We start from the raw sequence: 25,590 nt of genomic DNA, 5'->3' as shown, positions 1-25,590 counted from the left end.
ATAACCGCATATGCAAAACAGAAAAAGAGACACAGATGTACAGAACAGACTTTTGGACTCTGTGGGAGAAGGCGAGGGTGGGATGTTCAGAGAGAACAGAATGTATATTATCTATAGTGAAACAGATCACCAGCCCAGGTGGGATGCATGAGACAAGGACTCGGGGCTGGTGCACTGGGAAGACCCAGAGGAATCGGGTGGAGAGAGAGGTGGGAGGGGGGATCGGGATGGGGAATACATGTAACTCCATGGCTGATTCATGTCAATGTATGACAAAACCCACTGCAATGTTGTGAAGTAATTAGCCTCCAACTAATAAAAATAAATGAAAAAAAAAAGATACATGCATACCAGTGTTCATTGCAGTATTATTTACAATAGCCAAGATATGGAAGCAATCTAAATAGATCAATAGATGAGTAAGTAAAATGTGGTATGTATATATATATATATGTCTTCTTTTTTTTTTGTGGCTATAGTGAAATGAAAATGAAAGTTAAGGAATAATAGAGGAGTATTAGAGGACTCTAAAAGGAAATAGGAGAGAAAAACAAGAAAAAGAGAAAAAAAAAAAAAGAAAAGAAAAGAAAAAAAAAATTTTTTTTTTCCCCCAAATAAAAAAATCGTAAAAATATATGAAAATGAAAGTTGAGGAGTAATGGGGGAGTAATAGGGAATTATAAAAGAAAATGAAAGAGAAAAAATAAAAAATTTTTAAAAAAAAAAAAGGGAAAGAAAAAAAAATTTTTTTTTAAATTAAAAAAGAAAAATGTACATATATATCTAGGAATTTCTCTGAGGTTGTTGCGGTCAGCGTAGGTTCAGTTCAATTTCAGATAGCTCCTCTTTCCAGCTTACACTTCTCGATATCTGTAGGCCCCTTCCCGTGTAGCCGATGTTACCTTCAGGGATTTTAATCTGTTGCACCGGTCCTTTCTGAAGCGGTTCCCTTTGTTTATTTGGCTTCTGTTTGCTGTCTCTTTGGTGTCTAATTTCCGCCCTGACACAGGCGGGCGGAGGTGATCTCTTATTTAGGTTCTCTAGTTCAGTTCAGTCCTGCTACAGGGAGGGCGGGGCGCTGCAGACAGATACAGCTCTGTGTGGATAGCGCTCACCGTGTTCCGGCCACACTGGGTTTGCCCCGCTCACGGGTGTCTGTGCTTTCCCCGTCTACACTGCTCAGGCTCCCGGCTGCTCTATATGGAGCGGGCCCTGCGTTGAGTGTGGTTCCAGTTTTCGGGTACTCCACAAAAGCGCAGATTCGGTTGCTCCTGCGTTTTGTGCCTTCCCCGGCCTGAGCGGTTCAGGCAGCCAGAGGCTTGGGCGCACTCTCCCGGGTGCAGTACGCCTTATCCCTCCGCGGCGAGCGGCCCAGGCAGCCAGAGGTTTGGGCGCCCTCTCTCCCCGGGTACGGCGCGCTTTTTCCCTCCGCGGCCCCAGCACGTACCGCCAGTCGGGTCTCAGGAAGTCTTTAGCTAGAACCCGGAGGCCTGTTTGCAGTGTGGGAGGGGGTGGCTTCTCAGGGGCTGCGTTTGCCCTTTTCCCCTCCCCCCTGCCTCCTACCTCCAGCGGGGATGGGCCGGCTCTTCTCTGGAGATTCTCAGTCCCTTTGTTTTGCGAACAGCCGGCAGTGTGTTCGGGCCGGTTAGTTTTGTCCCTTGCTATCCCACAGTTTAAAAAAAAAGCTCCCTCCGATTGCTCTCAGGGTCTTCGGGCCGGACCTCACCCCAAGCAATGCCGCCCGCTCCTCTCCGTTCCGCCCCGCTTGTTGCTGGCGGGTACGGGCGTCTGGGGTACTTTTCTGCTGGGAGTTGCTTTTAGGCACGTAATCTGTGGGCCTTGTTTAATTTTTCCTCCCAGTTACAGTGCCGAAAACTTCCCCCAGTCCTATATATATGTCTTCTATACTCATTTATCTATTGATGAATATATATATATGTATATATATACATATGTATACACACATAAAGGAATTTACTAAGATGTAAAAAATTAAATGTTGCTGTTTGTGACAACATGGATGAATCTAGAAAGCATTATGCTAAGTGAAATATCAGACAGAGAAGGACAGATACTGTATGATCTCACATGTATGTAGAATCTAAAAATTAAAATAAGCGAACAAGCAAAACAAAATGAAAACCGACTCAGAGATACAGAGAACAAATGAGTGATTGCCAGAGGGGAAAATATGTGAAGGGGTTAAGGAGGTAGAAGCCTGAAGTTATAAAATAAATAAGGCACGTGGACATAATATACAGCATATGGAATACGGTCAATAATATTGTAATGATTTTGGATAGGGGCATATGATAACTAAACCTACCACAGCGATCATTTCATAATGCATGCAAATATCTAATTGCTATTTAGCACACCTGAAAGTAGTACAATATTGTGCATTAACTATTTTTCAATTAAAAGTAAATAAATGAAAAGAAAGGGTGGCTAAAGATACTCTGTTAAAAATGAGGAATAAGTCTCCTCTCCTTCCAAAGCCAGTTCTTTTAGAGAAGTAGATTCTAAGTTTCCTGTAGGGTAAATTGCCTTTAAAGACACTTGCTCAGTAGGTGTGGGAATAGTGTAAATTTTCTTCACCTTGTGCCCAGAACAGTTGAATAGTACAAGACAGTGATTATAAGATTACAAAATACCTTTCCTCTAAGGACTGATCTAATGAACCTTGCAAACATGGATATGAAGTAAAAAATTTCAGATAGCAGCTTTCCTTTGCCACTTCATACCCCACCCAGGCAGTGTTCTACCTTCTGCAGCCTCTATGCCTTGCAGTTTGTTTAGCTTGCGCTCACAGTGACAGGACCTGCCGCTCATTTCAACAGAGTGTCACTCAGCTAACTTAACCGGAATGTGCTACCAAACTGTTCCTACCAAAGAGACTTGTATATTATTATTATTAGCACAAGGAATGTGGTTAGTGGCCTAAGGAACAAGACCTGAGGACACTTCCAGAGAAACATGGCTCTGTGCTCCTGGAAAATGAGTCATGCTTCAGAGAAACAAATAATCTGTGGCTCTGGAAATGAATCATCAAAGAAGAAAATTGGAAAAAGACTGGCACGTACCTTCACCTCTGGTCTGGAAGGATAGTGGAAGGTCACATTATGGAATTCAATTTCACCCTTAATTCGATCCAGCTTGTAACCATCTTCTGACATGCAGTCAATGAGGGGTTTCTGAAATGGAATGTAAAAGGGATAGAGCAATAGCATGTGTAACATGCATTTACTGTCCATCTCAGTTTAAATTTACTCATAACACAGAACAGCAATCAGGCTAAACATTGCCAAAGATAAGCTGCTTCTACATGAAATTGTATTAGTAATGATGTTCACTAACACTTATTGGGAAATTAATGTTGAGATTACTACTGTGTAATTACTATTGCTATATAATTGTATTAAAATATATATTATATATATATGTAGATTTATATATAACCAAACTTACATAAATAATTAATGTATAATTAATCATAATTAAAACTGTCAATGATCACATAATTTGTGTAAAACATTATCACATTAATTTAATTTGATTAGTATTTATTTTATATTACTGTGATATATTTTATATAGTGAAAATATCACAATATATATATGGTATTAATCTGTAATTAATATATTAGTATATAATATATTGATATTATTATGGAGTATTATAATATTGAGATACCCAAGAAGACAAACTACAGGTGTTTTAACGTTTTTTTCTTTTATGTGATCATCACCATAACCTAACTTGACAGATGATACACATTTGTTCATTGAGGAAGTAGAGGAGTCTCAAGTGGTCAAGGTCCAATAGCACCCTACATTTGACTATTGTAGATGATGATTGACACTAACTGAATGTCCTCAAGTGATGTCTTCAAATGCCACCAACTTTTAATTGACATGCTGAATTTCACCTCCATGGCTGTTAGTAGTGAGCCTAATTCAGAACTTAACCATGGTGGATAATCAGATCAGAGTGATGGTTATCTCCTGCTACCAGAACACTCAGGGTCAACTTCTTCCTTCTCTTACCCTAGTGAGAGAAATTCATCATCCTACCTCTTTTGGGGGCTACAATGTCATCTATTTCCTTCTTTATTCTCTAGTAAAAATAATAATTTTTAAATGCCTTAATTTTTTGTAATAGTTTCAAGGAACTTTTAGACACATCTTATTTGAGCATACAACAATGCCAAGAATGAGGTAGAATTTGGATAGCTCTACCTGGTTTTCAACTATCTTTCTATAGCCCAATAAATGAAACCCCAGAATATAAAACAGATAAAGTGATGGACAGTTTCCTCAGGCAGGTTCTGTATCTCACCAGCACTTACAATGTAGGGACCCACAATGTACGTGTGGATTTCCAGGGCTTCTGACTCAGTCCTTGGCATCTTCTCAGAGAAGATGCTCTTGGAATTTGACCTTTCTATCCATCCTAAAGGAGATCAGTCCTGCGTGTTCACTGGATGGACTGATGCTGAAGCTGAAACTCCAATACTTTGGCCACCTCATGCGAAGAGTTGACTCATTGGAAAACACCCTGATGCTGGGAGGGATTGGGGGCAGGAGGAGAAGGGGACGACAGAGGATGAGATGGCTGGATGGCATCACTGACTCGATGGACATGAGTTTGGGTAGACTCCGGGAGTTGGTGATGGACAGGGAGGCCTGGCGTGCTGTGATTCATGGGGTCGCAAAGAGTTGGACACAACTGAGCAACTGAACTGAACTGAACTATTCTTGACGTCCAGTGTGCTCCAGTAGATTAATCAGGAAAATCTTAGCTAGGCTACCAGGGTCAAAGCCTGTAGACTTTCTGTCACATTTAGAAGTTAATCTAATCTTATGAACTGGGTCTTAAAGACCCAGTATGATCCGGCTGCTTCCCATCTCTCCAGCTTCTCTCTTGCTCACTCTGTTCAGTCACACTGACTTTGTTTTAGTTCCTTGCACTCACCAAGCCCTTTCCCAACCTGGAGGTCTCTCCCATGAATATGCTCCCTGCTCTTACCTCCCAGGCATCACTCCTCTCCCAAGTACTTTTTTGCATGGCTGACTCACCTGCTTTGGTTCTCAGTTCATAACTGGTGTCACTGTCACTCAATATAAAGTCTCCTTCCGCTACCCCAACCGCTATCGCAATGACCTGTTTTATTTCCATTACTGTACTTGCTGCTGCTTAGTTCCTCAGTTGCATCCAACTCTTTGCAACCACATGGACTGTAGCCCGCCAGGCTCCTCTGTCCATGAGGATTCTCCAGGCAAGAATACTGGAGTGGGTTGCCATGCCCTGCTCCAAGGGATCTTCCCAACCCAGGATCGAACCAGGTCTCCAGAATTGCAGGCAGATTCTTTACCATCTGAGGCGCCATTGCACTTATCACTGTCTAATATTATCCTATCTTTGGATATGTCTACTTCGTTAATGCCTATTTCCCATATGATATGAGAGGAAGGGCCTTATTTGCTGTATTTCACTCTTGCACTCACTCCCATCTCAGACTGTGGTCTGGCTCATGACAGTACTTATTAAGTATTGTTGAATTAAGGGCATTGTGATAGTTCCTCATACTTTTAAACACTGAGGATAAATTCCTCATGAGTTCATTTCTCGCCCCACCCTCAACTTGCTAATGGCCGTTACTTTTGGCTTTTACATACCCGGTCTATTGTCTCAAAGATGCTGGCGGCTGCAGCACGCCCAGCTGCAAAGGCTTCCAAACAGGAAGAGGCATTGCCAAGATTTAAAGCTCCTACTATGACACTGAGGAAAATCTGAAATAAAAAGAGATAAACATAGTTTTTATCAGTTTGTAAATAGTGTTCATTGTCATTTGGGCTATCCATGTGAACTCAAAAATTTCTCAGAAATATTCTTCTATGGGAGTTTTATTTATTTTTTTTAATGTCTGTGAGCAGACCACCTTGGTCTTTGTTGGTCAGAGACATGCAGTCCTTATCACATGGTCCTCTCTATAGGACAGCTCACAACACAGCTTTTTAAAAATTTTATTTATTTTAATTAATTAGTTTTTTTTGCACTGGGTCTTCATTGCTGCATGCGGGCCTTCTCTAGATGTGTCGAGGATGGGGGCTGCTCTTCAATTTAATGTACAGGCTTCTCATTGCAGTAGTTTCTCTTGTTGTGGAGCATAGGCTTCAGCTGTGGGGGCTTCAGTAGTTGCAGCTCTTGGGCTCTAGAGCATGGGCTCGTAGTTGTGGTGCATGGGCTTAGCTGCTCCTCAACATGTGGAGTCTTTCTGGACCAGGGATTGAACTAATGTCCCCTACATTGGCAGGCAGATTCCTGTTCACTGCACCACCAGGCAAGTTCCTTCTGTGGGAGTTTGAAAGCTAAATAACTCTTTGGAAACACTTGGGATAGCTTTTGTTCTGTAAAGTATCTCCAATTTTTCTACTGTTATGATTTAAAAGATTACATTATTTTTGATTGCACATCACTATTCTACAAAGAATAACATGTTTTTAGGTCAGTAAGAGGTGTAAGGCAGCATATAGACACTGAGTGGGTTAGAGTCATGACACAAGAATTTGATTCATTATATAAACAGCCTTACAATGGTTTTCTGGTGAAAGGGTTACTGAAACAATAAAGACACTATTATTAGCTTGACTGTCCTAGAGTTTGTTACATGCAATACTGCTGCTTCTGCTATATTCCTGCTAAGTGAAGTGAAGTTGCTCAGTTGTGTCCGACTCTTTGCGACCCCATGGACTGTAGCCTACCAGGCTCCTCAGTCCATGGAATTTTCCAGGCAAGAGTACTGGAGTGGGTTGCCATTTCCTTCTCCAGGGGATTCTTCCCAACCCAGGGATCAAACCCGGGTCTCCCGCACTGTAGGCAGACGCTTTACTGCCTGAGCCACCAGGGAAGCCCCATATTCCTGCTACTAGAGAACTAATTTTTAGGATAACTACTGCTATACCTGGCTTCCCAGGTGACGCTAGTGGTGAAAAAAAAAACCACCTGCCAATGCAGGTAGATGTAAGAGAAGAGGGTTTGATCCCTGGGTTGGGAAGATCCCATTGAGGAGGGCTTGACAACCCACCCTAGTATTCTTGCCTGGAAAATCCTGTGGACAGAGGATCCTGGCATGCTGCAGTCCATAGGGTCGCAAAGGTTGGACACAACTGAAGCTACTTAGCACTCACGCATGCACAGTTATACTACTACCACCAGTAATAACAACAACAATAATAAGGTATGTTTCTAAGTTCTTTACTTGTATTATTTCATTTAATCCTTACAATGATAGAGAAAACAGAGGTGTATAGAGATAGCCTAACTACGTAATGTCTCAATGTATATTAACTGGTAGAGCACTATTTGAATACAGGGCTTCCCTGATGGTTCAGTTGGTTAAGAATCTGCCTGCAATGCAGGAGACCCTGGTTCGATTCCTGGGTTGGGAAGATCCCCTGGAGAAGGGAAAGGCTACCCACTCCAGTATTCTGGCCTGGAGAATTCCATGGACTGTATAGCCCATGGGGTCGCAAAAAGTCGGACATGACTGAGTGACTTTCACTTTCTCCATTCACATTTTGTCCAGCTGTCAGGCTCATCTGCTGCTATTGCACACAAGTGGAGTGGCCAGCTTCCTGCGTAGAGCTGGGGAAGCCATCCTTTGACGCATAAACCTGGCCATCTCGCTGAGTTAGAGGAAGGCTATCTGATCACAATCAGCTGTCCCTAGCCAACAGCACTGTTTTCATCAGTGCTATTTGTAAAGGAAGAGGCAATTCCTCAAGCTGGCGTCTAGGATGGGCACATGATTCTTTCTCTCTACCCTTTCAACCAAAGAATGCTTGGTTGTCACGTGACTCACATGGAGGCTGTTTCCTCGGTCACCATATATTGAGGATTGGAGCTATTTGCTGAGCTAAAATAAAGGTTGACTCCTGCTTGAATGTAGTCTTTTTCAGGTAATCAAGTGATCCTAGTCTGTGGTAGTTTCATGAGCTGGATTCTTCCCATAGATTATATCACATCGGAACAAAATACCCCAAATTCCTCCCCATTCTCTTTTTCCCTTATGGCTAGGCCATGGGGCTTCTCAAAGCCTGTTAGCCATCTCCTCCCTCTCTAATATCCTCTCTGTTCTATATATCATGATGCTGTGGGCCAGCTTCTTCTTGACTTCTCCCTGAATTCCCTAGGCTATGCATGGAGACAAACATTCTCTCTTCATCTGTCCTCCACCTGTCCATCTGTCCTTTTCCTTAATTATGGCAAGTATTCCTCCCATGGGCAGATTACTTAATCTCTCAAGCCCCGATTTCATTATTGATAACACGGGGAAAATGACTGCATATATGTCAAGGAGTTTTTACAGGGATTAAATGATAATGTGTGTAGAGATGATTAATCTAATGACAGCTATGAAAATAATAGTGATGATGGTGATGAAAGAAGTGAGATTCCACATAGGAAGTGATAAGATGAACAGACAGAACAGTACTTGTTCTTGGTTTAATTTTCCACATGTCCTAGTTCAAGAGTTGGTAAACATTTTCCATAAAGGACCTGTTAGTAAACATTTTAGGCTTTTCAGGCCATATGGACTGAAGCAGTTATTCAACTCAATTCCTCAACTATGTAGGACAAAAGCTTTCATAGACAGTAGGAAACAAGTGACTGTGGCTATGTTCCAATAAAATGTTATTTACAAAAACAGGCCACAGTCTGGATTTGATTTGCGGACCATTGTTTGCTGACCCCTGGTCTAGATTCTAGACCAATTCACTAGTGGCCTAAACTGAAGTTTGAAGTCAAAACCTTGATCAGCCTGGTTTTTGCACGCATTGCCTGAAATGAACGTCTCTCTTGGGGTTCTTAAGTGAAGAGTGAGTGAGACAGACAGAAAGTGAAAGTGTTAGTTGCTCAGTTGTGTCTGACTCTGCAACCCACCCTCCCACCCCCACCATCCACCACCAGGTTCCTCTGTCCATGGAACTCTCCAGATGAGAATACTGGAGCGGGTTGCCACTCCCTTCTCCAGGGGATCCTCCCAACCCAGGGATCCGATCTGGGTCTCCTGAATTGCAGGCACTAATACCATTGCAGGAGCTAGCACATCTCCTGGTAGACCATCATCTCTCATTCTAAATATCACACTCTTTAGCCCTGTAAACAGTAGTGTGGGAAGAAGGTGGGCAAAAGAAGCCTGTGAGGAACAGTGTATCTGAGGGTGCGCTATGCTGGAGAGGGGATCTGTGCACAGAAAACAAACTTGTGGTTACGAAAGGAGAGGGGAGTCGGGGAGGGATGAATTGGGAGTTTGGGACTAGTAGATGCAAACTATTATATATAGAAAGATAAACAATAAGGACCTACTGCATAGCACAGGGAACTATTGATGTATTCAATATCTTGTGGTAACCTATAATGGAAAAGAATCTGAAAAAGAATATATATATATATGTATATATGTATAACTGAATCACTTTCTTCTACACCTGAAACTAACACAACATGGTAAATCAACTGTACTTCAATTAAATAAATAAAATAAAATGGAATCTGTGACCCTTTGGAAGAGATTCAGAAACAGGAAAACAGTACTTAATGGGTCGGGTCCCAGAATCGCAGAAATCTGGGCTCAAATCCCATCCTCTGCTACTTGACATATAATTCTCACCTCGTGGCTCCAACTCATTTTCAAGTGCTGGCATAATGGCATCAGTTACAGAGTGAAATTGTGAATAGTACACATGGTAATTATACTAAATACTTCACTCAGTGCTTGACACCTTGTATACACTAAATAATGCTCCTCTCTATTACTGCTGTTACTTTTTCATTACTCAGTCCTGAAACTTAAAAGGGGCATGAAAGAGCAGACTTCAGCACCATTCAGTTCCTTTTTATCTTTTTTTGTAATAGATCACAGACTGTGGTTTTTGTCCATGTACAAGTGATACTAATTACAGCCATTTATGTGAACTACTTACCATTTAGGCCCAATTACCATGCAGCCAATAATGATTTTGTGCATCACAAAATGTGTTAGATTAACCTAATTGTTAATTAGTTTAGTGGATTAAAAACACTCAGCTCATGCAAACTCAGCCTTAATAGTTCGCAGCTCAGAGCATGGCCAATAAAGTGCATGCACATGCAAGAGAAAGAAAGAGAAAGAACCAGAAAGGGAATGCTTACCAATGATTATACTGTTAAAGAATGTCTCTCATCTTCCCAAAGAAAAATTTCTTAAGATATAAATGGTGGCTTACAAGGAGTAAGAGGTAAGGTTAGTAACTTATGATTAAACATTAGAGACATATTACATATCATGTCTGCACATAGTAAGTACTCAAGAAATATCAGTTGAGAAAAGGAATTCTTTATAGAAGGTATACAGTAGCCTATAATCCACTGGGCAGGAAACTTGAAGGTGAAAACTTGTTAAATGAGTTAAACAAGGTTGCCATTAGACTGAGGTAGCATTAATGCCTTAGCAGCTCATGTAAGCCACCAAAACCTAAGCCTGAATGCCTCAAGGCTAAGAAATCAAAAGCTAAGGACAAAGCTAATCATGAACAGCCAAAGAGGCTTTCCAAAATAAGGCAACTAGCTCCCGGAGTTAGGTAAAACTAATGTCCATTGAGCCGGTGATGCTATCTAATCACCTGGTGTACTGCAGTCCATGGGGTGGCAAAGAGTAGGACACAGCTTAGCAACTAAAACAACAACAAAATAAGGCAATTACTTAAGCTACAGCCAGCCCAATAATTTACTGGCTTTGCTTCTTCCTCTTCTCCTCTCTGTTTAAGTCTTTTCCCTAACTTCTATTAATAGAACCCCTCTAGCTACTCCTGGTTTGATGTGCCCAACTGGAATTATATTTTCTCAAATAAACCCCTAAAAATTTTAATATGCCTGAATTTATCTTTTAACAAAACCATAAAATTGGATCTTTTCTAGAGAGACTCACCAAGGATTTTTTTTTTTAATTCAATGGTTCCAACTAAAAATTTACCATTTTCTCATTATTCCCTCTGAAACTGTTATTTGTGAACACTTCTCTCCTCTAGTCAGTCAAGAAAGCATAAGAAGAATGTCTTTTCTCAATGAATGCCTTTCTGCAGAATGAGCAGATACAAGCTGCTGAGACTGAAATCAACTACAGGTATTTCTAGTTCGGTAAAGCTAGACGTTCTTGAGTCATTAGGTCAATAAAGAAAAAGACTTTACAGTCAGATTTTAGACCTGCAGTAGTTTCACTGGCTTTTCAAATGTGCAAAGCTGTATTAAAGTTATTAAGTAAGTGCTTAAATTAATAGTAACACTTTCCTTCTATGCTATCCCTTTAAGGTTTATAAAACATTTTAACGTGATTCATCATATTTAATTTTTTTAAACAAAGTTCAAGTGATGCCAACTGTTTATCTTTAAAAGAAAAAACTAAAATTTATAAAGTCATCATTAATGGCACTTCCATGGTAGTCCAGTGGCTAAGACTCCAAGCTCCCAATGCAGGCGGCCTGGGTTCAACCCCTGGTTAGGGAACTAGATCCCACATGCTGTAACTAAGAGTTCATGTGCCACAACTAAAGATCCCATGTGCCACAGCTAAGACCCAGTGCAGCTAAATAATAGATACATATATTTTTAAAAAGTCATTCTTAGTGTATTATTAGGTTCTTAATGAAATAAATAAAGTCAATGGCTTAGAATGATTATGGCCTGACCTCTAATAACCATTTCTATTTGCAAATAAAATTTCTATTCAACTTTCCCTAGATATGTATTTGTACAAAAGCAGTAGGTATCAAATTGCAGTCTTCTGGCTAGTAAATTTCTGTTATATGAGATTTTTGTATTTTGCATTATTTAATTTATGCCTGTCCTACAAGAACCTGGAACCAATTTGTTTTAAATCTTATATGAAACCACTTGCATGCCTTTTAAATTAATATACTTTATTGAATAATTAACAGGTCAAATGAAACATATATTTCTTGTTTTATCTCCCTGACCTCATAGAGCTTACTGTGTGAAGTTGGGAACGAACTGGAACAAATATAAGTAAATGCAAGTGTTTAGATGCATTCAAGGACTCTAAAGGAAAAGTTCATAAAGACATTAAAGATAAGATGACTGGACTTCCCTGGTGTTCTAGTGGTTAAGACTCCGAGCTCCCATTGCAAGGAACTTAAGTTCTGCCCCTGGTCAGGAAGCTAAGATTCCACATGCAACAGGGCACAGCCAAAAAATAATAATAAATAAAAGCCTTGAAAACTAAAGATCCCATACTGTCCAAGGGACTGTAGCCTGCCAGGCTCCTCTGTCTTTGGCATTTCCCAGACAAGAATACTGGAGTGGGTTGCCAGTTCCTTCTCCAGGTGATCTTCATGACCTAGGGATCAAACCCAGGTCTCCTGCATTGGCAGGCAGATTCTTTACCACAGAGCCATCATGGAAGCCCCAAGAAAAGGCTAGCACTTAAAAAAAACAAAAAGATTGGATGACCATGGAACACCTGAATGGGGAAGTGCCATCCAGTTAAGAATTTGAACAAGGACAGGAGCTATAAAGGTGGCAGGGAGGGAAGATTTGGCGATAGCAAGCAAGAGGAAGAGCTTTCCCTGACCCCAGCTACACCTGGTTACCCTGCTCTTCACAGTTGAGGGCTCTGTCCTCTGTAGTGTATAAAAGCATTGTCATTACACAGTGATGTGATTATTTAGTTACTGCTAACCTGCCCCCACTAAACTGTAAATTCGATCAAGGCAAAGATCACACCTCTTTTGCTCACTATTGAATCCTCTGCACTTTGTATGAATCTGGCATATAGTAGATGCTCAATAATTAATTCTTGAAAGAACAACTGAAAAGATATTGGAAATTAAAGTAGCCAAGGCATTAGCTATAGCTTTGCTACATTGCAAATGAGAAATAAAATATACCTGTATTACCTGTTCAGTTGAGGGTATTATTGGCTTCATATTTTAATAACTCATTTTATTTCGCAACTATGTCCAGCACATATCTCATGCTATTATTAAGCTCAACCACATAAACTGTTAATTTTTAGCTGAGAGATCCCCTGACTTTCCATTTTCATGGCATATTATCTTTTGGACTCAGAAAAATCATTGTTTTACAGCTATAAAATCTTCCATTGATTGAAAAGCATTAAATCGTGAACCTTATCAACTCAAGTGCTCAACATCCCTCTACTATAAAAGTCATAAGTATTGCTTGTATCTGCTGATGGACTCCATCAAATCACTGAGGCTGTCCTCTCTCAGATACTAATGGAATAAACAAAGTGCCTTCTCTGTGGACTTTTCCAAGATACAGGCAGGAAATGTTCTGTCTAGGTCATCAAGATGGAAGTACCTGAACAAGAGCTCCTGGTGTATATTCTTCATCATCCAGGACAAGTTTGGAGCCATACCAGAAGGCCAGCGCGTAACACAAGAAGATCAGACACCACATGAATCCAGTAAAGAATCCCATCACTATCCCTTTTCTAATTCCCCAGCGCTGGGCAAACACAAGATTTTTCTCATACCTGTGAAGAGAAAACATTTGGGTCTATTTTAGCAACAGCAGCTTAAGGTAAAATGTTTAAAACAGGCCACAATGCAGTGGTTTTAATCAATGATAATAAAATCACTCCAAACACAGAGCAGCTGTAGGGAAAGAAAACAACAATCACATCTGTATAGTTTCTTAGAATTTGTTTCAAGCTGACATTGACAATGTATTGATAGATGTTGCCTAAGAAAGTCTCAGAGTTGATGACTTCTTAGATGAGTATGATGGGGCGTTTTGCCCCCAGGAGAAAAGAATTTTCAAGGAAAAGATTTAGACATGAGAGATCCAGTACTGTTGTTGCTGGCCAAAATCGTCACTTTATCTGCCAACGAGCTGAATAAGAAAATACAGAGACAGAGCTTGGAGGACATGGGAAGCTGCCTTTAATACTCAACCGGCAGAGAGACAAACATAGTGGGCTCAAGCCTCAAGAACTGTGACCCCCTCCATGAGGAGTCTAGGGGCTTATATGAGATGAGGGCTTGCAGTCAGGAGCCAGCGGTGAGAAACAAAGGTGTTAGGATCTTGTTCAGAAACATATGCTAGCGTCAATAACCCAGTAATTGAGTTTGGCAGTTTCGTGGCTCAGTGGCCTTCTTCCTGATATGTAAAAAGAAGAGCTACAAAGGGAAGAGGTGGTTGCAAAGGTAAGCAAAGGATAATAGGTGTGATGTGCAACTCTTGCAGAGTAAGGGGGCAGAAAAGCAAACTTAGTTATAGATACGCAGAGTTAGCAACAGTTAAAGTAAAAAAAAAACTAGGAATGTTCAGGTCTTCTCACTGTTCTCTTTATCTTCTTGTCCTCAGGAAAGAAAAAGAAAAGAACCCATTCCTTTACTTTTCACTGCAACACTATTTGAGTTTGAATTCTTTTTTTTTTTTTCATCCTAGGTTTTAGTTTATTTCAAATGTTTGAGTACAATGACCAGCACACACCAAAGAACAATCAGGGACGTAAGGAAGGAAGGCAGCGTGAGCAACATGTGACAAGGACTTCGGATGCCGGTATCATCCGACACAGGCTACAGGGCGGCTGTGCTGACTCAACGACGTGACGTCTTTTAAAGACGGTAGTTTTTGAAGTTCTCTATTATTGCTGGCACTAAACCTGGAAGAATTTTGCCGTTTGTCTTTCTTCACTGTGGGCTGAGGGGCTGGCACTTTTATTTTACTAGATACTGCAGACGGGGCAGCAATAAGGCTGTTTTTCCTGCTGGGAATCTCTGAGTCTATTATGTCTTGTCCCTCTTTTGAACTTTTCCCACTTTTCCCTGGTTTGGGTGATTCTTTCTCCTTCTTGTTTTTATTCGGCATGGCTGGTGCGGACCGCCGCCGCCTCCCCCGCCGCCTGCCCCGGCCCCGGCTGCCGCCGGCGCCCCGGGGATTGAGTCGTTCGCTAGCTCGCGGTTCCCCTTTCCCAGGCTCCCAGAGGCTGCGGCGGCGGCGGCGGCGGAGGCAGCCTGAATTCTTTTATTAAGTCATATGGTATGAAAGATAATACCTCTCATGGTGGAGGAAATGGGCTATTGAAATTTTTTATGAGAAATGAGATAACCTTATTTTTCCACAACCAAAAGAAGCAAGAGAGAAAAAAGAAAACAGGATAATTAGATATTGTAAATCCTATTTTATTTTTCATTTGGTGAATTTGGTAGCAACTGATAATGTGATCATGCTAGATCTACAACATATGAAATAAGAGTTTAATTAAGTTGGTGGCTATTTTATAGAATCAGTACCTAGAACCTGATAAACACTCAATAAATACTAAATAAATGGAAAAATAAACAAAGTCAAAGTTTTAACAGTTGTGTTGTTTTGCCATTTAGGTTTTGATATTCATTAACAATTATTATCTCCTAGAATGATGGTCTATAATATATCAATGTCAAATTTTTTTTGATTGAATGGAAATCTTGGACTTCAAATGAGCATACAGTAGCTAAGTAAAACACATTGAATAAAGAGCTATTCAATAAAAATGTGCAGAATTGCATTTTAAATCTTGTAGGCTTTTTCTTAATGGCAGAAGACAGTGGTTTAGACTGGCATGAAGTGTGTGTGGGGTGTATACACATACATCATCAGAGTTTGACGTAAGTATCCAAACTAAAACGACTTTTTAAAAACTACCAACTACATCATCTTCAAAAACACAGAGCTAAAGGTTTGGGAGTCTTTTGTAAGTGTTTTCACCAATCTTATTACTTTGCTTAGCTATTTCTTGAACAAAAGCTCCCTCTGGGCACCATAGCAAGGTGAATCTGCCACTTTATACAAAATGGGGGAAGATTCAGGGTAGTGTGCAGATCAACAAACTCCAAGGAAATGTCAGACATTTCAATTAACTAGCTTTTTTTCTTTTTATTTCTTACTCCCTTTTTATTTTATTTTTTGGCTTTGCTGCAAGTCATGGGATCTTAGTTCCCTGACCAGGGATAGATAGAACGCACAGCCCCAGCATTGGAAGTTCGGAGTTTTAACCACTGATTCACCAGGGAAGTCCCTCAATTAACTAACCTTTCAACCTCTTTTTTCTCACCACCAAAAGCAGCCACTGTTCGGATAGATGATATGACTTCATCAGCAACTGAGCCAGCTTTGGCATAGGCCCTTAATTCATAGTCGGTAAATCTGGACACACTCTGAAATCCAAAAGAAGAAAATAAAATGTGAAGACCAGATAATTAGGTAAGTCACCTTGTCCCTCAGTGGTTCTTTTAGCATGTGATATGGCTTAAGACAAAACTGGATTCCCACTGAAACAGTGTTTAACAAAGAAAGAATTTGGTCCAAGTTTGAGCCATGTTAAGCCTCATCTGGGCTTTCCTGGTGGCTCAGTCAGTAAAGAATCTGCCTGCAATGCAGACCACCTGCAATGCATGAGACCACCAACAATGCCAGAGACCACCTGCAGTGCAGGAGACTCGGGTTCGATCCCTGTATTGGGAAGATCCTCTGGAGAAGGAAATGGCAACCCATCCCCATATTCTTGCCTGGTAAATCCCAGGAATAGAGGAGCCTGGCAGACTATAGTCCACCACGTCACGAAAGAGTCAGATAAAGCTTAGCAACTAAACCAGTACCACCACCAAGCCTCGTTCACGGATGTTTGTTGACATATCAAAATAATTCCATTAAAAGTCAGCTTCAAAAAACCTCTCACAGATTAAGTCCCAAATAGAGCATTTTGTGGGACCACAGCATTTCAGTCATCATATTAATGATGTTTTCAAGTCAAATTGTCACGTTTCATTACTATTGACCAAAGGCCATGTTACAGTTTACGAATACCAGATACAAAGACCGCCGCCCATGCAGGCATCATATTGGTTAGAATATAGAATAAGAAAGAGGTTCTGAGCAGCCAGACACATGATATGATATGCAGAGGTAATTCCAAAGGAGAAAACTTCAGATAAATATTACACCACTTTGACTCTACCGTAGGGGTTCATCTAACTAGGTTTGCTTTTCACAAAAGGAAAGAAAAAGACTTAATATTAAACAAGTTACTTCTTCTAAAATTGGACTTGAATTGAGTCCTAGTTAGAATCGGTTGAAGAATTCCCTGACACAGGTTAAGAAACAAGAAGGGGAGAAAGCAAATGTTGTGAAAGAGTAACTGACTCAGAAATCTAAAAAATATATATAGTACCCAGACCAAGGGAGTTTTTATTCCAAGTTTTTGCAAACTTTTAGCAACGAAACTCTTATCAAACAAAATCTTAGAATTTTAGCATACAAGTAGTTTTTATTCCAGTATATTTATTTCACAAGATTGAAAAGGCAACAATAAAGGAAAGTGAGAATATTTTTGTCAACATTAAAATTTGAATTTGGTTAGTATGGATGCCATTGCAGTTTTTACCACAATCCTCTTCTAATGTACTTCTGAAATATATAGAGGTAGCATGTTGTTGTTGTTTAGTTGCTAAGTTGTGTCCATCTCTTTTGAGACCCCATGGACTGTAGCCTGCCATGGGATTTTCCAGGCAAGAAAAATGGATTGGGTTGCCATTTCCTTCTCCAAGGGATTTTCCCAACACGGGTATTGAACCTGTGTCTCCTGCATTGGTGGGCGGATTCTTTAACACTGAGCCACCAGAGAAGCTGATAGGTAACATAGTAATGAGAAAATTAAGTAGGTGCAAATGTTATCAGTTTTTATTGTAAAATGAAAAGTGAAAATGTTAGTCACTCAGTTGTGTCCAACTCTTTGTGACCCCATGGCCTGTAGCCTGCCAGCCTCCTCTGTCCATGGAATTTTCCAGGCAAGAATACTGGAGTGGGTGGACATTCACTTCTACAGGAGGCCTGCCCAACGCAGGGATCAAACCCTGGTCTCCTGCACTGCAGGCAGATTCTTTACCATCTGAGCCACCAGGAAATCACATTAAAGAATCTCTTAATACCCCAGCTAAACTGATATAGGAGCTTAAAAGATGCATATTGGCAATATCATGTTTTCTACAGTAAATATAAAAGTCAGAAGAGGCATATAAGACCCACAATCATTTCTAATATGTCATATATTGCCCCCTTCACCTTTTCCTGTTCTGCTTTTGAATTGAGCTTTGTAAAATTGCTCACATCATTTTACACAAACTTGCACAGACCTGAATTCAAGAAGAAACCAGTGTAGAACTACAACATTCCAAATTGGTGACATATTTACAAGAAGTTGAAATATGGTCACTGAGATGACAAGAGAAACTGTGCTTTGAGCCTATTTGAGACCAAGTAAGCCAGGCTATGTTATTGGTCTCCAACATGTTAAAATGTGACACATGAGCCATTTGAGGGTGATTATTAATCTATGGTGGGTTTGAAGTAAGAGATTAAATACATTTAGAGGGGAAAAATGCTGAATCAAATGTTTGCAGAGTCCCCAACAACCCTCTGGAAAAGTTGAGGCTTTCCTGGAGTGCCACTGGAAAGCATTTGATAGGAAAAACTGTTGTAAAGCTTGCATGATTCAGTAGATTGAGAAAAAAATAAAAGCTAATATATGTTTAGCAATTAATTCTGTGCCTGCTGCTGTGCTAAGTGCATAACATGGATAATGCCTTGAGTCATCACAATGACTTTGTGGGGTATTAACTTTATTTTAACAAGGAGGAAACTGACATTTCACAGATTAAACATATTTTTCTTGAGCCAAGTGATAGAGCCAGGTGGTGACCTAGTTAAGTAGAGTGAGCTCTTTACTATTGTCACTCTGTATTACCTGAGATGTGTTTGAGTAATATAGCCAGTGGAGGGTAGAGAATATTTTGCTAGAAAATATAGTCATGATGATTGGTACCTGTTGCTCAGTGATGTGAATATGTGTGCGGTTTTTCAAACTCTATTCTCGTTTACAGCAAATTATTAGTGTGCCAGATCCCATGATGTGTTATCTCATATGACTGCTCTGAAAGTAAAATGAAATAATTTCTCAATCTTTGGGAGTGTTTTTTGGGGGGTGACCCCAAGTTCCTACTCCTACACTTTTTCCTGACTTGTATACCTGGGGAATGGAAACTGACTGGGATACTTCTCTGAATGGGTTAGATACCTCTCTGAAACTGATCACATGGGATGGAGAACACAGTGTGATTGCAGAAATCTCTTGTATGTGCTTGTTACTGATCCAGGTATATTTGCTGGCTCTTTCAGAGGGAAGCATCTAAACTTGGGAGACCACGGAAGCCATATGTACACTAGACAGTGGGTAGGTGTTTGGAATCAGGCTTCCTTGAGTTCGAATCCTGTTCTGTCTCTTGCTGGCTGTGCAGTTCTGTAAAAGTCCCTTTACCTCTCTGAGCCTCCATTTCTTGTATTTAAAATGGCATTAATACTTTATAAGATTGTTGTAAAATTATAGATCATGTCCATGAAGCTCCTAATAATGCCTGGCAAAATACTAAATGTCCAGTTAATACAGTTATTCTTGGAGGAGACCATGGCAGCCTACTCCAGTATTCTTGTCTGGAGAATCCACATGGACAGAGAAGCCTGGCAGACTTCAGTCCATGGGGTCACAAAGAGTCAGACATGACTGAGTGTCTAAGCACATTTCTAATCTTACTAATATAATAATATGTATGTTATTAAAACAGTCACCTTTAATAATGAAATGTTATTTGATACTGAGTAATAATCACAAAATAAATCAATATAGTGGTAATGATGTTAACTAAACACACTCAGGAGAAGGGAAACAAGTTTCACATTTTTGGCTGTTTCTCAGTGCAAAGGTTTTCCCATGGAAAGAAGTGAGAAGACATTCTTACCAGACCAATGATGGCTGCTCCAATCCCAATGAGAGGGCTGACAGAGATAATAACCAAGGTCAGTTTCCAACCCTGGTAAAATCCCATCAGGAACCCAAAGATGCTCGTGGTCATGCGCTGAATGAAAATACCCATTTGGTCAGCAATGGCATCATTGATCTTATTAATATCACTAGAAACAAAAGAGGCTTTGATCACTAAAACTGAATTTGATCAATTCAAATATCTTGCCCAGAAAGTTTAACCTTTTTTTTCTAAATGTTCCCATTTCTGTATCCCACTGCCCTTGGGAAACTTAGTAGCTTCTCATGTCTTGGAAAATTTGCTGTAGTGTGGAAGGTCGTTAAGCCTCTCTCCTCATAGCGAAGAGAGTTTGCCTTTAATCCAATTTTCCCAACTGATGTTCACTCAACATAGGCAAAGGCTTTTGGAAACCATCTTATTTGTTTCTTTTTCTTTCTCAATATTCAAAAAACTAAGATCATGGCACCCGGTCCTATGACTTCATGGCAAATAGATGGGGAAACAATGGAAACAGTGAGAGACTTTATTTTCTTGAGCTCCAAAATCACTGCAGATGGTGACTGCAGCCATGAAATTAAAAGACACTTGCTTCTTGGAAAAAAAGTTATGACCAACCTAGACAGCATATTAAAAAGCATAGACATTGCTTTGCTAACAAAGCTATGGTTTTTCCAGTAGTCATGTATGGATGTGAGAGCAGGACTTATAAAGAAAGCTGAGCACCGAAGAAGTGATGCTTTTGAACTGTGGTGTTGGAAAAGACTCTTGAGAGTCCCTTGGACTGCAAGGAGATCCAATCAGTTCATCCTAAAGAAAATCAGTCCTGAATATTCATTGGAAGGACTAATGCTAAAGCTGAAACTCCAGTATTTTGGCCACCTGATGCAAAGAACTGACTCATTGGAAAAGACCCTGATGCTGGGAAAGATTGAAGGCAGGAGAAGGGGACAACAGAGGATGAGGTGGTTGGATGGTATCACCAACTCGATGGACATGAGTTTGAGCAAGCTCTGGGAGTTGGTGATGGACAGGGGGGCCTGGTGTGCTACAGTCCATGGGGCTGCAAAGAGCTGGACATGACTGAGCGACTGAACTGAACTGAACTGAAAGCTAACATCCTGGTCTGACATGAAGAACCCTTCTTTCCTTTATATATGCTAAATCTTTTCAGTCTCAAAGTTCTACTCACTTACCACCTATTTCATAAAAATTTACATAATCTTCCAGGAAGAAGTATTATCTTCTTCCTGGTGTTTCCATAGCAATGTGATCAATCTCTGTGTGTATGCTTAGTGGTTTAGTCATAACTGACTCTTTGCAACCCACTGAACTGTATAGCCCGCCAGGTTCCTCTGTCCATGGGATTTTTCAGGCAAGAAATACTAGAATGGATTGCCATTTACTCCTGCAGGGGATCTTCCTGACCCAGGGATTTAACCTGTGTCTCCTGCATTGCAGGCAGATTCTTTACCTGATGAGCCATCAGGGAAGCCTCCAATTAATCTGTATACATGTTTTCCTGTATGTGTATGTAATTATTGCTTCCTGCTTATAGGTAGTATAGGAGAGTGGTTAACAGTCCTGACTCTGGCGCCAGACTCTGAATTTAAACACAAGCTCTTCTCGGGCAAGTTACTTAATCTTTCTGTGTCTCAGTTTCCTCATCTATAAAATGTGAATAATAACAGAACCTACCTCAATAGGTAGCAATGAGGATTAGTTAATATATGTCAAGTATGTAGAACAGTGCCTAGCATACTGTAAGTGATCAATATATATTAGCTCTTATTATTTGCTATGTAAGCTCCTTGAGATCAGGAGTTCTGTGGTATACCTTAATGCCTTGCACAGGGTAAGTGCTCCAGAGTATTGGTTGACAATAATTACAGTAAATTCATATTCCAGCAAACTTTCCATAATCTCTTGTCCAGATGGAGCAAACAAGGGTCAGGACTTAATAGCAAAAGGATCTAAGATACTACATGGAGATTAGACAATTGTATTCTAACAAGGATAAGTATCTATTCAAAGTCAAAATAAGTAAAGGCAGAATCAGTGCTGGAGACTAGGGATCCCGATATTCAGTCTGCTTTTATTGTCACTACACTGCTAACTGTCTTTCACGGGACCTCAAATTTCAATAAGATTCAACAGTTCTCATTACTCAGGGCTTGGATCATTCAAAAATTACACGGGATTGAGGGGTACTATTAATGACTCAAACTAATATTTAGGTATGGGCTTTGTGGGTGGCTTAGTGGTAAAAAAAATTCACTTGCCAATACAGGAGATGCAGGTTCAATCCCTGGATCAGGAAGATCCCCTGGAGAAGGGCTTGGTAACCCACTCCAGTACTTTACCTGGGAAATCCCATGGACAGAGGAGCCTGGCGAGCTGCAGTCCACGGGGGTCACACAGAGTAGGACATGACTTAGTGACTAAACTACAACAAAGTGTTTAGCAATAAGCTGGATTTAAATCCGGTTTTCAGGTTTTGGTTTTTTTTTTTTTTCCAGTTTTCAGTTTAAATCTTTCTCAAACTATTTAGAATTTTTGCTTTTGTTTTTATGTGCAGAAATTACATCAACAGACAAAACAAGATATTAATCATTCATTCTGATTGCATTGTTTTCCTTATGGGGACATAGATTGTGACATCCCTCAGTTTCTCCTTTCAAGGCCAGATGACCCTACTTCTTTTAAACTGTCTTCCGTAGTACTTCATTTCTAATATTTTAATCCAGGACCTACAAACAAAACTGTCATATCCCAGCTTTCAATTTTTAATAGTCATATTTGATAAACCATTATCTATGAAAAAGTCATGCTACCTATAAAAGCCCAACTTAGACAAAATGCAGCAAAAAGAACTGAAAATGTTTCTCCAATTGTCATTAATTTAGAAACAAAAGTTTCATTAGAGAAAAATCACACATCCATTAAAATATCCTACCAGGGATTTACCTGGCAGTCCAGTGGTTAAGACTCCATGCTTCCACTTTGTGGTACACAGGTTCAATCCCTGGTCAGGGAACTAGATCTCACATGTCCTGTGGTACAGGCCAAAAAAAGAAAAAGAAAAAAATCCTACCAGCCACTTACTCAGAAAATCTTGTATTCAGCTCTCCCACTGAATTGCAGTCAAACCATCCAATTTCCATCCTCATTATGCTCCTAAAGTAAAATTTTCTCATTTTCTGTATCTGACGAGCTGCAGCAATTACCCAAAAGCATATCTGGAAATGGAGCAAGGAGTGTTTAGCATTGTGATAAAAACAGGCATTAATTCCTTCTCTTTTCATTAGAAAATACTTTCACTAGAACAGCTCAAAAAAAGGGGAAAGTAATTCACAACATGCCTCTTGTTCAGAATGAAAATGTAAGCTCTGACATCTGCAGCTGAGAGTCGAGACAGGTGGAACCCTGTGAACAGGGAAGCCAGAGCCTTGAGTTTGAATCCAGCTTGACCACTTCCAGAGTTAACCTTATTAACCATCACTCTCCTCATGTGTAAAAAAAGGCTCATCACACCAAAAGTAAATAATTGCTCTTAAATCACTACTTCTGCATGCCACTTCCAAGTAAAGTTTTCTCCTGAGAGGCCTGCCAATAAGCATGCATGCCGAGTTTTCAACCCTGGAAGAGGACATGGTAATCCACTCCAGTGCTCTTGCCTGGAGAATCCCATGGACAGAGGAGCCTGGTGGGCTATGGTTCAAAGGGTCACAAAGAGTCAGACATGACTGAAATGACTTAATATGAATGCCTGCAGTTTTCAAGCTCTTGGACAATGATTTTCAGAAAAATGTAAGACAAAAATTAGGACATAAGCAGGGAATCTTGCCTACAGTTTCCCTCCCAAGCAAAAGAAGCCTGTCATTAAAGCTTTAGTGCCAGGATAGTGGGGAGAGGTGGGGGGGGGGGGGAGGATTAACTCATTCTCTTTATAACTAAAACTAACTTCCTGGAATTCATAAGTGAATGGAGAGTAGGGGGAATTTATTATTTTCTCTACATGAAAAGGCAAAAGATAAAATGTTTTTCTTCCTTAGTAAGAGTTAAATAACACCAAGCCCTCCCATAACTGAAATCTAGAATATGGGTTTGGTTTACAGAATTTGGGTTGGAATTCAAGAGAAAAAAGAAAGTCAACCTTGCTTTCCTCCAATTCCCCACATCCGCTTTCCACAGGGACTCAGTCTCCCTGTATGAAAACATCCTCCACTATTTCTGAGTTTAGAAGAGAGAGTGAAGCAGGGAGGGCAGGGGAGGACAAGACACAGAAGCTGAATGTCTGTTCTCTACCTCTCTACGCAAGTGCCCATATCCTCCTCCCCAGCTGAGAGGAAAAATTCTTTCCCATCCTCTTCATCCCCCTGAAATAAAACTGTAGCCCTTGGGGATTCTGAATAACTTTAAAGAACACATTTTGCATTTCATTGTCATGTCTTTGAACCCAGATGTTGATCTATAAATAAAAGGCAGGTGTCACTAACTTGAAAATATCCTGTGACAAGCACTCCAACAGCGACGCCAGCATAGTAACTGGCAAAGTTGACCATTTCAGCTTCAATGTCCATAAACCTTCAAAAGAGGGGAAAAAATGGTAAGACTCACAGGTAGGATCTAGCTACCAAAGACTGGCTTTGTGCATACAGAGGGTTTTAAAATACACATATTATATATTTAAAATATACACATTGTATGTTACATACATATTGCAAATAAAATGAATAAAGCACTTTATCTGTGTAGAATTACAATCAATCCAAATCCTCAAACAGACCTCACGGTACCCATCATAGCAAACATGCCTACCTCCTTCGTGTTTACCGGTAGAGATGTGAGGGTTGCGTAGTAATTAATAGGCAGCTGTGGGAAGATAGGGGACCCTAGATGGCAGCCTAGAGCTCTGTCACTGAGGCCCCTTTCACTCGTGGTCATTACTAGTGAAAGCACAGTCACAGCTGGAGAAGGATTTCAAAAAGCCAGACCAGTGTCTGCAAAGGCACTGGTAAAGAGATATGTGCTGTAAATCAGCACACAGGAGCCGTGGATTCAATCCCTTGGTTAGGAAGATCCCTTGGAGAAGGAAATGGCAACCCCTTCCAGTATTCCTGCCTGGAAAATTTCATGGTCAAAAGAGCCTGGTGGGCCCACGTCTCCTGCATTGGCACACAGATTCTTTACCGTTGAGCCACATCATCCCATAGGGAGAGAAAAACAATTTCTTCTCCAAGTCTTTCTGCTGACCACAGCCCAGAAAGCTTTGCTCTCTAGGACAATCTCTAAGGGTGAAGTCAAAGAACTTGGGAGGAGGCAAGAAAGCTATACAGCATTTTCCCATCACAGCTATCACATTGTGACACAGGGTTTGGAATTGGCAGGAGCAGGAAGGGGAGAAAAAAAATGATTCTGAAATTGTTTTTGGGAAATAAGTTTTGTCACTGGAAAATTAACACATTGGTTGATGATACATCTGAGCCATGGAGACAAACTAGATATGCATTTCTTTAGAGAATCAGAAAGTAGCATCTTTAGCCTAGATGTTCTTATTCTACCAGCTTTCTGCTATCTATCAGCCTTCCTTTTTGACCCAAGTTTGAATTGTTTTCTCCCTCTACTGAATTCAGACAAAGTATTTAATTATAGTTTATTTAATTCACAACAAACTACTATTCCATGGCAGATTTTGTTGCCATTT

General features: G+C 40.3%; 1 protein-coding gene and 1 long non-coding RNA gene across 7 annotated transcripts in view; one reads left to right on the top strand and one right to left on the bottom strand.

The window, feature by feature from the left end:
* Window positions 1-25,590, bottom strand: part of ABCB11 (ATP binding cassette subfamily B member 11) — a 109,527-nt gene that overhangs the window by 53,991 nt on the left and 29,946 nt on the right. For all 6 annotated transcript variants that reach the window (XM_070476083.1, XM_070476081.1, XM_070476079.1 and 3 more), the window contains 7 exons: window positions 24,383-24,470; window positions 22,989-23,122; window positions 19,863-20,034; window positions 16,105-16,229; window positions 13,384-13,558; window positions 5,679-5,792; window positions 3,084-3,194 (listed from right to left, as the gene is read on the bottom strand). In XM_070476083.1, the coding sequence (XP_070332184.1) occupies window positions 3,084-3,194; window positions 5,679-5,792; window positions 13,384-13,558; window positions 16,105-16,229; window positions 19,863-20,034; window positions 22,989-23,122; window positions 24,383-24,470 (919 nt within the window). The remainder of the gene's footprint in view (window positions 1-3,083; window positions 3,195-5,678; window positions 5,793-13,383; window positions 13,559-16,104; window positions 16,230-19,862; window positions 20,035-22,988; window positions 23,123-24,382; window positions 24,471-25,590) is intronic.
* Window positions 15,241-22,498, top strand: LOC110149900 (uncharacterized). Its single transcript, XR_002317567.2, has 3 exons — window positions 15,241-16,275; window positions 19,246-19,300; window positions 19,820-22,498. It is a non-coding gene; the product is annotated as an uncharacterized lncRNA (long non-coding RNA).

The sequence above is a fragment of the Odocoileus virginianus genome, chromosome 13 (genome assembly GCF_023699985.2).
Source record: "Odocoileus virginianus isolate 20LAN1187 ecotype Illinois chromosome 13, Ovbor_1.2, whole genome shotgun sequence".
Classification (NCBI taxonomy): domain Eukaryota; kingdom Metazoa; phylum Chordata; class Mammalia; order Artiodactyla; family Cervidae; genus Odocoileus; species Odocoileus virginianus.
This window is presented reverse-complemented; position numbering and strand designations above follow the sequence as displayed.